General features: G+C 42.6%; 1 protein-coding gene across 4 annotated transcripts in view; it reads right to left on the bottom strand.

Annotated features, from left to right (window-relative positions):
- Positions 1–12333, bottom strand: part of KCNH7 (potassium voltage-gated channel subfamily H member 7) — a 2172707-nt gene that overhangs the window by 1090174 nt on the left and 1070200 nt on the right. For all 4 annotated transcript variants that reach the window (XM_069616318.1, XM_069616315.1, XM_069616317.1 and 1 more), the window contains exon 4: positions 1338–1370. In XM_069616318.1, the coding sequence (XP_069472419.1) occupies positions 1338–1370 (33 nt within the window). The remainder of the gene's footprint in view (positions 1–1337; positions 1371–12333) is intronic.

The raw sequence follows: 12333 nt of genomic DNA, 5'->3' as shown, positions 1-12333 counted from the left end.
AATCACAATGTGTGTTTCTTTGCAGGGTGGTAGATGACTGCACTGACAACGCAATATAGCTAATGGTGCACTCCGCTGGGTCCATTTGAAGGTATCAAAATAGGGTGTTGGAATGTCTTTGGAACTGTCATCTGAGGTTAACTGTAACCAGCACCTATGTTTACAGAGAGGCTTGCACTTCTCATGGAGTTCGCATTGATGAGGCCATAGATGCCACATCTCAGTGAGGGCCAAGAGATGTATACAGTCATCATTCATATGGCCATGGATGTATATGAACTTCTGTGAAGGCAGTTGTATTGAAGATGTCTCCAGTGAGGACTGCTGGAACTGAAGTAGATGAGGGGACAGCACCGTTTGTTAAATAGCAGATACATTCCTGTTTGGTTTTAATGCACATATGGACAGAGAATATGGATCCACTTTGAGTGATCCTAAATGCACCTTTACTGTCAAAAGTTCAGATGGGATTCTTGTAGGGGGGTTGGTCCTATGTTCCAGGAATCTAGATGTGGGAGTAGCGCCCTTGGGATTGAGAGGATTCTGTTTCACCATGGTTGACTCTGAATGAATATCTGACTCCTTTCTTTCGCAATTGGCACGTCAGATTAAGAATGTAGTGCATGCCAAACATTTTTCCCAAATATTGACAATTGACCATTGCTTCTGGGGGTAGTTCTCTCAGCAATGCATTGATCCACAATATGCAAACGCGTGGTGACTATGGAGGCTGTGAGAGCAGTAAGAAGGCGGGATGTCTCCACAGAGTCCTGGTCATTGATATGGATTTTTCCTAGGAAGAGGGGGTCACTTAGTCGGTCATTTGGGTATCGCTGTTCCCTCTAGTACACATATGTGGAGGCTATGCCCTCATAACCCTATTCTGAAAAGACGGAAAGGCACACCTAAATAAAAAAAACACTATGAGGCAACCTTAAAATTCAACAATGTGTATAATACATAGATTCACAATGTACTGATTTAGTACCTATTGTGGCTCCATATGTGATCACAATTTTAAGTTTAACACACAAATCATTTGCTGTTTAATAAAATAAATCTCACCATTCTTCTAATATTAAGAAAATAGGTTATCTTAGAAGGGAAGCATTACTCAGCAAAATTACACCCTGACATGCAAGCAATGTGTTTAGGGGTAGGTAAGACCTTCTGAGTATAAAACACACTATAATGCATTCTCAAAAGAATCTACTTGTGCTTGTTGAGTATGAAGAACTATGTGCGGGGATGCTCTTCAGCCAGAGTGAACTCATGTAGGACCACACATTATACTGTACACCGTAAACAGATTGGCTTTTATATATTCATAGTGTTACCTGACGAAGGCCTCCTTGAAAGGTTGTTTTCATCTGAAAAACAATAAAACAAAACCTATTAAGTGCATTCCAAGCAGAAATCGTGATAATGAGGTGTTCATTTCTACAATAGTTATGTTCTAGCAAAATGTCAGATAAAACCATTTTAATTTGCAAGACACATATGACCCTACCAACATTTAAATTTGCAAATCATTTAGCTAGTATTAACTTTACAGTATTTCTATCTATGTTTTCCAATGAATGTGATTCCTTTTATCATTCTGAATTCGTGACATTCTAAAAACAAAACAAAATTACGTTCTGTATAGTTTAATGTATTTTGAATAGCACTTTTTGTATAGTGCACAGATGTAAACTTTACTTTATTTCTTATATCGCGCTGCACGCCCAAGGGCCTCAACGTGCACAAAAAAGTCAGGACAAACCAAGGACACACATACATCAGGGGAAAGGAAGTACGGCTGTCAGAGAAGGATGCTGTAGTCGTGCTCATATAAGGGGCTAGTCTACTCCTTTATCAAAGAGGTGCACTTTTAACGCTTTTTTAAAAATGTGCCAAGTGGGGAATAGATCTTAAGGTCAGAGGAAGTTCATTCCATGAGCGAGGGGCCCAGCAGTCGAAGCCTGAGCCGCCGTATTTCTGGAGTATGTGACGTGGGAGGTATGAGAGGTGGGTAATGTTGACACATGACTCTCTTGACCATTGCCTTAACAATGCAAGCTACTAGGTATTTAGGTGTGCCTCCATTGAGTCATTTGTGGGTTATGGTTAGTGATTTTTAGCCAGTGTAGGTTTTGTCGCACCACGAGGAGATGTGATGAAACTTGCTCACAAACTACCCGGACAGCACAATTCTGGCATGTCTGCAGTTTGTTGATGTTAGCAGCCAACATACCAGACAAGAGACTAATACAATAGTCTAGTTTGGAGTTAACTAGTGCAGAGAAAATCACAGCTCAATTCCCACCTGATATGGACAAATTTGCCTGAGACGAGAGTTCAGGTAGGCACAAGAGGAACGCAGATGTGCAGTGTTTTTGTCAAAAGTGAGATGAGAGTCAAAAAATATGCCCACGGTTTTAACATGGGGAGCTACTGGAATTTAACAACTAGCAATACAGAAAGAGTTGTAAGGGGTGTCCAGATTCTTTAACCTAAGAGCTGAGACAAGAATCGGGAGCTCTGTTTTATTGTTTCTCAGTGCCAGTGAATTTGTTATCATCCAGGCCTGGATTGTGGCAAAGATTTAATTAAACATCTGGCTATCCTTGATATGGTCCCCTGAGTGTTCCATCAAAACCTGGGTATTGTCCACGTAGATCACATATCAAACACCTATACTGTCCAGGATATCTAAAAAGGGCCTGGTGTAGAGATTTAATAGAGTAGGGGAGAGATATGCTCCCTGTGGGACACTACTGATCTGATGGACAGGGGATGGATGCTTGGAAACCTTCTACGGCAACCCTGGTCACACAGGAGGAGAGAAAGGACTCCATCCAAGAGGCAGCACTTTCAGAAAAGTGGGAAAACTCAATTAACCTTTTGATGAGCAAAGAGTGATCTATGAGATTGAATGCAGCAGACAGGTCAAGGAGCATTAAAGGTGTGACACGCTTATGCTCGATATGGCAGACTTAAGATCGAGCAGTGCTGTCTCCATTCCGTGCCCAGTACATAAATCGGATTGCTGAGAACCCAACACGCCGTGCATTTCTAAGAAGTCCTGAAAATTCAAATAGGACATTTTTGTCCAAGATCTTGAAAAGGAAGGGGGCATTAATAATAGGCCTACAGTTGCTGGCAGTTGTGGTGTCAAACTCGTCCTTTTTTAAGAGTTGAGTGATCCAAGCTTCCTTCAATGTAGCCATGCAAAACTTATACAAAAAGATAGAACTTTATTATTCTTCACAACCTGGATTATCCAATGTCGTGGGCCAGATTACCTAACATTTACACCAGTGCTAAAAATTTAGCAAATGTTTAGATAATACAGAATGTAAAATAACAAGCTGTGTAATAATCTCTATTAACTAAAAACATTATCTCTAGGCCAAAAAAGAATCAGACTGATTTTGTACTATACTTTAGAAAAACAAACATTATTTGTTTACTCCATTTCTTTTCATGTTGCACAGCCAACATTGTAAACAAATAAACCTGCTTAGTTTTTGCTTTAGTGAAAATATTTTTAGACAGTACGGATTAGTGCAAAACCTGTTTCATCCATTCTGTATTATCTAGGCAGCAAAACTGGTGGTACAATTATTTGCTCCATTTTCTCACTGGGGCAAATCTGATAATCTGGCCCCTGGTGTGTGACTGGTACAGCACACATAGGTTGTGGCATGCACCAAGTGCAGCTACTGTGTCCTTCAACACCACTGCACACTCTTAAAGAGTGACAAGATCATGACGCACCAGAGTCTACATTTGTAAGGTGGAAGGTCCCACGTACATGCTGTCAGTGACCGCACATCCCAATATCAAACCTCCAATTTCCTCCTTCAAAATGGTATCATGTGATTGGGTTCTGCATGTTGTCACATCCTGGCTGCTACATTTTAACCACTTAAACCACTTGACTGACTGTGTTCAAACTTTGTTAATACAAACATATGAAATAGGGATTCCCTCGAAATTCGTTTTGCTGGGTGACTCTAATTTGAAGCTGGAGGATACCTCTCGCCGGTGGCTGCCTTGTGTGAATCCTGCCTTAAAGATGTGGGCTTTGAGCATCATGTACAAAAGGCAACTCATGTTAAAGGACACATATTTGACTGGGTAGAGACTATTAACACCCACATTAGTCCAGCTATTGTGTCACCTTGCCCCTGGTCGGACCACTGTTTGGTGGTATTTGATAAACTTAATAGGATGTGTAATTTATATAGAAAGGTTTAGAAAATCACAGCTGAATCCACAGAGGCATTTCTCATATCTCTGGTTCAAGATACAGTCAGCATAGCATCTACGAAGGATTTGGCTATAATGTTCCAGGATACACTTTTTAAGGCAGTGGAAACAGTAGCCCCGTTGAATCTGTGCACTAAACCTTGCAAAATAACCAATGCATGGTATACCACGGAGCTTCATGAGTGTATAACCCCCAAAAAGAGATCTTTCCAAAAATTGACAAAATCAGGCTCCACTTAGGACAGAGAGGCCTATTCTAAAGTGACAATGGTTTATAAATGTGATATCATTAAGGCTAAAAAAATCAGATTATAACGTTAGGAATGGGAATGCTGGATCAGACATACAAGAGCTCTTCAAGATTTTGAAAAAGCTGGAAAATGCTGACTCTAGAGAGAGCATTAATATAACGAAGGGTCACGAAGGGTGCACCTCTATTCGGGAAGCCCTATTTCATAAGCTGAATAGGGTCAAGGAGAACATGAAGGTGAAACAAATGGCCATTAATGCAGTAATCTCATGCGGTACAGGGAGGTTAGGGAGACGGGATGCACTATCAGGTCAGCAGCTTCTCAAACACCATTTGAGTTTAAGCCAGTCTCTGAGACTGAAATGGCCAATATCATCTCACACCTGAAACCCACCAGTTGCAGGGAAGATATTTGCTCCACATTGGTGGTAAAGGCCTGCGTAGCATCCCTTATCTCTACTATTACACATGTTGTCAATCTGTCCATTGCTGAGAGCAAGGTTCTGAATTTCATGAAACATGCATAGATCACCCCTTTACTGAAGAAATCTGGGTTAGACCTGCTGAAGCCCACCAACTACAGATCAATTACCAACGTACCATTTTTGCTCAAAATCCTGGATCGTGTAAGCTATCTGCAAGTGCTGGAACATCTAAATTGTAAGAACATCTTAAGCAGTAGACAATCCGTTTTTAGGCCCATTCACGGGACAGAAACTATGCTGTTGGACTTAAAATATAATATTTTGAGAGATTTGGATAAGGGTCAGTTGGTATTGCTGATGCTCTTAGAACTCTCTGCCGCGTTCAATTTAGTGGATCACTCCATCTTGATTAGAGACTGCAACACATCGTTGCTTTTTCCATGTCTGCAGCAGAGTGGGTCGGATCTTTTCTGACAAATCATCAGGCTAGAGTCTGTAGTCAGATAGTGACAGCTGATACAGTGGAAATTCAATTTGGAGGACCGCCAGGATCTTGTTTATCCCTTACTCTATATTACAATTTCACGGTGCCTATTAAGAGGAATGTTTTAAACAACTATGCAGACGATACTCAATGTCTGATTGCGGGGTGTATGATGAAGACTTAGAAGAGGTTAATTGGGTGTTCTCCCTGTTTAAGGTCTGGATGGTCGAGAATGTGCAAGCTCTGAACGATGAGAAAACAGAGCTCATGATCATGGGTACAGCTGGGAGAATGCACAAACTAGGGCCTGAATTTCAGTCTTTTTCCATTGCTGGCTGTAAGATTGCCATGCTACCCAAAGTTATAACACTGGAAGTGTATCTGGATCAAGCCATGACCATGAAAGCGCTGGTTAATAACCATGTCTCATCATCTTCCTATTACATCAAATTGCTGACTCAAATCCAACCGTTCTTGACCAAAAAGAGTTGTAGCACGGTGGCTGGGTCTGTTATAGGATCTAAACTGGAATATTGTTATGGCCTTTTCTTGGACATTAGCAAAAGAGATTGTACTAGAATTCAAGTGATCCAGAAAAGTGCGGTTAGGGCCATGGGGGGGGTTTACGCAGGTGGTATCATGTATCCCAGGCTAGAAAGGAGTTGCACTGGCTTCCTATAGAAGCCAGGATTTTATATAGAATCTTAACCATCACATAAAAAGTTCTTCTGGATATAAGTGTCTATTACCTCTCAAAGAGCCTGGTTAAGCTTCTGAGTCGAAGGGTGTTAAGATCTAATGAATCAAATGTACTCTGAATTCCAGGAACAAAACTGCTTATCGTCATGGAAAGGAGCACTTTTTGCAGCCACACCTGTGTTATTTTTAACTTGGTATGCCAGAGATGACCAGAGTCACACTACGCAATCACTGTTCGAAGCACCCATTGCCCAACAAACCTTCCCCCAGCATATAAAAGGAAGACTCAGCCAAGGGAAAGTTAGAACTGTCCTTTATTTTCCATAACAGACAGGGATCCTGCAGGAAAAAATTCTCCAATAATCACAGCTCCTGAGCCTGTGTCAAGAATTGTTGTGCCATTCTGACATCACAAATCAGGGCTCTTCCTTAAAAACCTAATAGTCTGCCTGATTGGGTGATTGGGGTGGTATCACCTATGGCTCGCACATATAGGGGTTATTCTACTGGACTTTGCTTGTCAGATGGCTTGCCTGACCCTTCCATAAAAACGATCTATTACATTGTTGCAGGGTAGCAAGATTACCATTGGCCCTTGCCCTCTGCCATACACCCCTGGATTTGTGTTCCCTGATTGGCTGGAGCCGATCTCCCCAGGCCTGGAACCCAGCTCTGTTCTTAGCACTCAGTGCACCTTCTCAAGGTGATGAGAAAGACTATGGGCCTCATTCCAACCCTGGCGTTAACCAAGGCGCTATTAGCGCCTTGGTTGACGCCGTTATCTTTCCGACTCCGCCATGGTGAATGGTGGAATTACCACCCCATTCCAAGGTTGGAGGGGTCGGTAATTCCCCATTCACCAAGGGCCCTTCCCCATTCCCATTTTTGCCCCATAGGGCTCAATGGGAATGGGGAAGGCCCTAATTACGGCACCGTAAATTACGGTGCCGTAATTAGCTCCTAGGTCCCCTTGCGGGTTGGTTTTTTAACGCCTGAAAAAAGCAGGCGTTAAGTACCAACCCGCAAAGGGAACTCGGAGTAGGGCGGTAAGGGTTTAACGGCACCGGTCTCGTTAACGGTGACCGTTAACCCTTACTGCCCGACTCGGAATGACCCCCTATGTGTTACCATTGTTGCTGTCAGTATTACCACTTTGCCTTTGAGAGTGCCTACAGGGTTCCACGTTGTAGAAGAATATATGTATCATTTTGTGTCTGTTTCGCTGGTAACTGCTCCTCTTCTCACCACGGCTACATGTCCATTGTTTGGCTCGGCTGAACCACGTGGGTGAAGACTGCAAAATTAAGCCTTCTAGTCTGCAATTAGTGAGGATTTAATCAGTTGTTTTGCAGGTAGCTCCTTGTCTCTGAGCTTAGGAATGTGCTGCTTGTCTCTGACCGTGGCTGCGAGCCCTGACTTGGTGCTTCATGCAGTTTGATTCTGCTTTACTTTGCCTTTTGTTCTGAGGCCTGTGGCTTCATGTAACTCTACTATAGTTATGCTGTAATTGCTTTATGTCTATTTTGTGCTATTCGTCTTATAGTTTAGTAGTATTGTGGCTCCTTCAGGTTCCCTACACAAGCCTGTCGTTTCTTGTGGTTAGTTCCAATAAGCGTCTTGCTCGCCATCTGTTTTTGCCTTCTGCGTTTGGCTAATGTCCTCTATCTACAGAACTGTGTAAGCAGGTTCTTCGCATGTGCATGTGTGTGTCCATGTACCTTTGTGCATGGATGCCATTGTGCTTCATGGCTAATGTACTATGCCGTGGTGTCTCTAATGATGTCAGGATTGCAGGATACTTTCCGTTAGTCGATCATGTCCATTGAGGCATCTGGAGCCATAATCAGTGTTGGTGTACCTGTATCCATGATGACGTTAGCTGGATAAGGTTTGAATGGCTGTCTGAGAGAATATCTGTTTGCATATGTATTTGTCACTGGCCCTCCTGAGGGTTGTCCGAACATGGACTTGCATCTTGCATCTTTGACTCTTTGGGCTGTCATGCTTATGGGGGTCAAGAGGAACATTTCAGGGACCCTCTCTTCATTCCACCCTCTGGTTGACTTGTAGATCAAACTACCAAACTTAGTCATTTTGCTTTTGGTAGCCATAACTTAGTTATTCCTCAAAGATGTCTGTAGTAATTTGCATGGGCATCGAATTCCATGTAACTGCAGTCTCCTTCTGAGTTACACCATACCCATCTCAACCAGTATCTCTTGTTTTCCACGGGATCATCGAATGTTATCTCAGTCAGGAACAATAGGCACTCCTTTATCTGTGTCCTTATTTTATTCCTTTTCTCTACAATCTTGTCTTCTTCACCATTTGTATTTTGTATGTCTACTATCACCTTCATTCCTATTGTTTTCTCTGTCGTCTTGCGGCATTGTGTGATGCAGATCTTTATCACACATAATACTACTAGTACTCATATTAGTACTCCTAGCAATACCTTTAGTCCGTCTGCCATCCATGTTGGCATCCATGAGAATATATATGACAACCAGCTTTGGTCTTTTCCTGTTCCTTTGGATTTTTCCTCCATCTTCGCATGCATTTTCGACAATCTTGTCAATGCTTCAGTCAGTGTGCCATTTGCTTCGTCGTTTGCAGGCACAAATATACACCCGATCTTATCTGTTCTGGAGTGCCATCAACCTTACTGCTCGGAGCTCTTCTATTATAGCATTGAAGCCATTTACTGTTGAGTTTATTGTCTGCATTAGCTCCCATTTCATAATCTGGAGCCATTTTGCGTTTGTATATGTCTGTACAGCTGGAACTACTGATAAAAAGAACATCTCCGTCCTACTGAACAATCTGGTGGTACGTCGTCCAATGATGCTTCTGATGCTGATGAGAAGTTGTTCTCGCTTTTCACTCTACACACTTATACTGACCTCTTCTTTCTTCTTGTATTGTCTATATTAGGGGAGTCTTCTGTCTTGATGTCTTTCTGCGGTACTACTAATATATTGATGTGTACCAACAAACATATTTCTTCCCAGTTGGGTGGCAGCTTCTCGTACGCCTTAGATCTGTACGCTCAATAATGATCCATTAACACTGCCATCTCAACCTTCATTGCTGGATGCTTCTCTGTCTACTTGCACTCTTTGTTTTCTCCAACCTTCACTGCACCAACATTCTGGAAACATAACATTGGTTTCTTCAGTGGTATTATGGGCATCGGTCCAGCTTTGTTATCCACCTAGGTCAGTAACTTTGTGCTTGCATCCCATTCCTTCAGGCACTTATCATTTTCTCCCTGTACTGTGTTCACTAGAGCCTGTAGGAGTGTATGTGCTTTGCTACCTACTACTCCCTCCGTCCATCCTTCAGCTGCCTACGCTTGACCATACACAAGCATCTGTGGTCTTTCTCAACATCCTGTTTCTCCTCCTATTTCCTTGGGTCCCTTCTTAGGGCACGGAAATCCTTTCAGTGTTATTGTTTTTGTCTCTCCTTTCTGTGGGCCATCAGTTATGTATTGTATAGCCTGGTTTAGTTGGCACTAATTGTTCATCATGTCAATTGTTTTATATAACTATCTTCATAGGGAAACGTTGCTTTGGACATTCATCTCGATGTTGCCGTTCTCCCTTGGAATCTTCCTTGGGTTGTAACCATGGACAGGTACATATGGCATTGTGCTCTTGCTGCTGGTATTTCAGTTGCTACAAATGCTCTGAAGCACTCATGACATAAGGGATTAGTGAGCAGACATAGCAGTTCTCCCCATCAGTTTGTTTGCTTACTTTACTTACTTTAGTCATGTGATTGTACCACATGTTATTAGATCCTCAAGCAGTATCAGTGAGATAGAGTTCCACCCCCGTGTCCGCATCTGCACTAGATCTACCTTTCTTTAGTGTACTTACAGTGATTACCTGTCCACCTGACATGATTGTTCCACCTGATGGAGTTGGGGTTGTGTTAGTAGAGGATACAGCAGCATTGCTAGCAATCAAATGATACTCGCCAAAAGATAAGGGGTGAAAATACTACATGAGAATAAGACACACGACACAATAATCATTCTTTTAATAATGCCCCATCACGTACACATCTTTTATCGTTGTGTAGTTTAAAGATATCTGTTGCCCGCATGAAATGCGCAAAAACAAGCCTTACTGTGTTAGTATTTTATTAATTCAAGCTCTGCAAACAAAATATTCTGCCATAGCAAGAAGGAATAGCTGTTCCCACATAGTTTTTATTCTGGTGTGATGCAGTACCAAGAGTACTGATGGATTTTTCCTCTTTCCAGGTGTGGTTATACTTGGGACAAATAAGCTATGAAGACAAGGAAATATACATTTGGATGGCGTCTTCTTGTTCTATTGCACCTCCTGATAAATTGGCCAAATTGGCCTTGGAAGGTTTCGGGATGGGGATCACGGGGAATCATGAACATTGCAATACTAACTATGCAATAATGACAGACACACTTTCATGACAAATGCTGTCATTGTGCGAAAATAGAAATAACAAACAGACAGTGTTCCCTCATTCTGGATGTGTAGGAAGTCCTTCCCCTATCTCTCCTGCTCTGGAACTAGTAATCATAGGGTGTCCTCTGATGGGTTGTGATTGTTCGAGGCAATTGTTTTCTTCTTCTGCTTGTAAATCATTGACACTTTTGTTTTTGGTGCTAGGAGAGGCCACCGCTTTGTAGGGCTTAATGTCCCCTAGGTGATTCTAAGTGTTCTTTCCTAAAGGTTTTACAGCTAGCTCAGTAACCAGTTTGACAGTATGCGGTCCAGTAAAACATGGTTAGTCCTACTTCCAGCTGAAGTTCCTTAGTAGGACTGTGACCCCCGGATACACCGGTGGATGCTTTAAGAGATTCATAGTTGCTTCAGTGTTGTTGTTCTCTTCTTTTGCTTCAGGCATCTCCCGTTGTCCCTGCAGTTGACGTGAAATAAAAGAGGCACTAGCCACCAAGAAAGTGGTGTATTCATACATTTCCTGACCAAATACGTCAGGCATTTTTTCAGCGTCTTTCAGTGCCCTAGTGGGAAGAGCCAGGGGAAGTCACATGCGGTGTCCTGTCAACACCTCATGTGGGATTAAATGGTGGTCGGACCCTGGTCTATTGTGCAACATGAATAATGCTAATGGAAGACAGTGAAGCCATCTCTTATTGAGGGTCTTTTTAATTTTAGCTATGCTTTCCTTGAGCAGACCGCTGAGGTGCTCACACTTCCGTTTGTTTGTGGGTGATAGGCACAATATAATTTGTGTTGTATTCCTAACATTTCATTGGCGACGTGAGGGCCATTGTCAGATGGCAGGACCTCATACACGCTCCATTGTGGGAATATCTCCCACCAAGAATTTTACTGCTCTAAGGGCATCAGGATGGGAACAAGAACCAACTTTGATCCATCGGGAAAATGGGCGTACAACCACCATCATGTAGCGGTACCGTTGGCAACATAGTCAAGATGCAGGTGCTGGAATGGACCCATTGGGCGAGTTATGGCTCCTCTCACTACCCTTTATGTATGATCTGCTGTGAATTGTTTACACACTAGAAAATTAGTCATGAATTCAGCCACGTGTTCAGCCAAGTTGGGACAGAACCAGTTGTCTCCTATATGAGCAGCAAGCACCTGCTTCCCTATGTGGGTAGGATTGTTCAATTGTGTCAGTGCAGTGTGCAATAATGAGAATGACATTGCCACTTTTCCCGTGTTATTTTGCCACCATTAGGTGTCTGTCATAGACACTGTACACCCCCTCTTAACCCTTAGCTCTTTTTCTTCCCAGGGTGCATAATCTGTGTCAATGGTTGTGTGATGTATTCTTCCTTTAGTATCATTGTTCATGCATAATTGTGCGCTGGGGATGAAGTATCCATTTCTAAAATGTGTCCAAAGTAGGCAGCGCATTTGCTTCCACGTCTGCTGCCTTGTTACCCCTGGAGAGGGCATCCTCCCCCCTCATGCGTTCTTGGTACTTCACCAATGCTTTGCATTGTGAGTACTGGGTTGCCTCCATCAGTCTACTCAATAGGATTGCATGCTGCACCAGTGACCCATCAGCATGTCTGAAGCCCCTCCTCAGCCAACGTGACAGCCCAGAATGCACTGTGGATGTCACGTAGGCTGAATCCGGATACACTGTCACTTCCTTTCCTTTGCTGTGCTCCAGTGCTAAAATTAAAGCTACTAATTCTGCTGCTTTTTCTAATAAATATGATGGTAGAC

This window comes from Ambystoma mexicanum, chromosome 9 (genome assembly GCF_040938575.1).
Source record: "Ambystoma mexicanum isolate Mex_15411 chromosome 9, UKY_AmexF1_1, whole genome shotgun sequence".
Taxonomy (NCBI): Eukaryota; Metazoa; Chordata; class Amphibia; order Caudata; family Ambystomatidae; genus Ambystoma; species Ambystoma mexicanum.
Note: the sequence above shows the minus strand (reverse complement) of the source record. Positions and strands in the feature narration are given on the sequence as shown.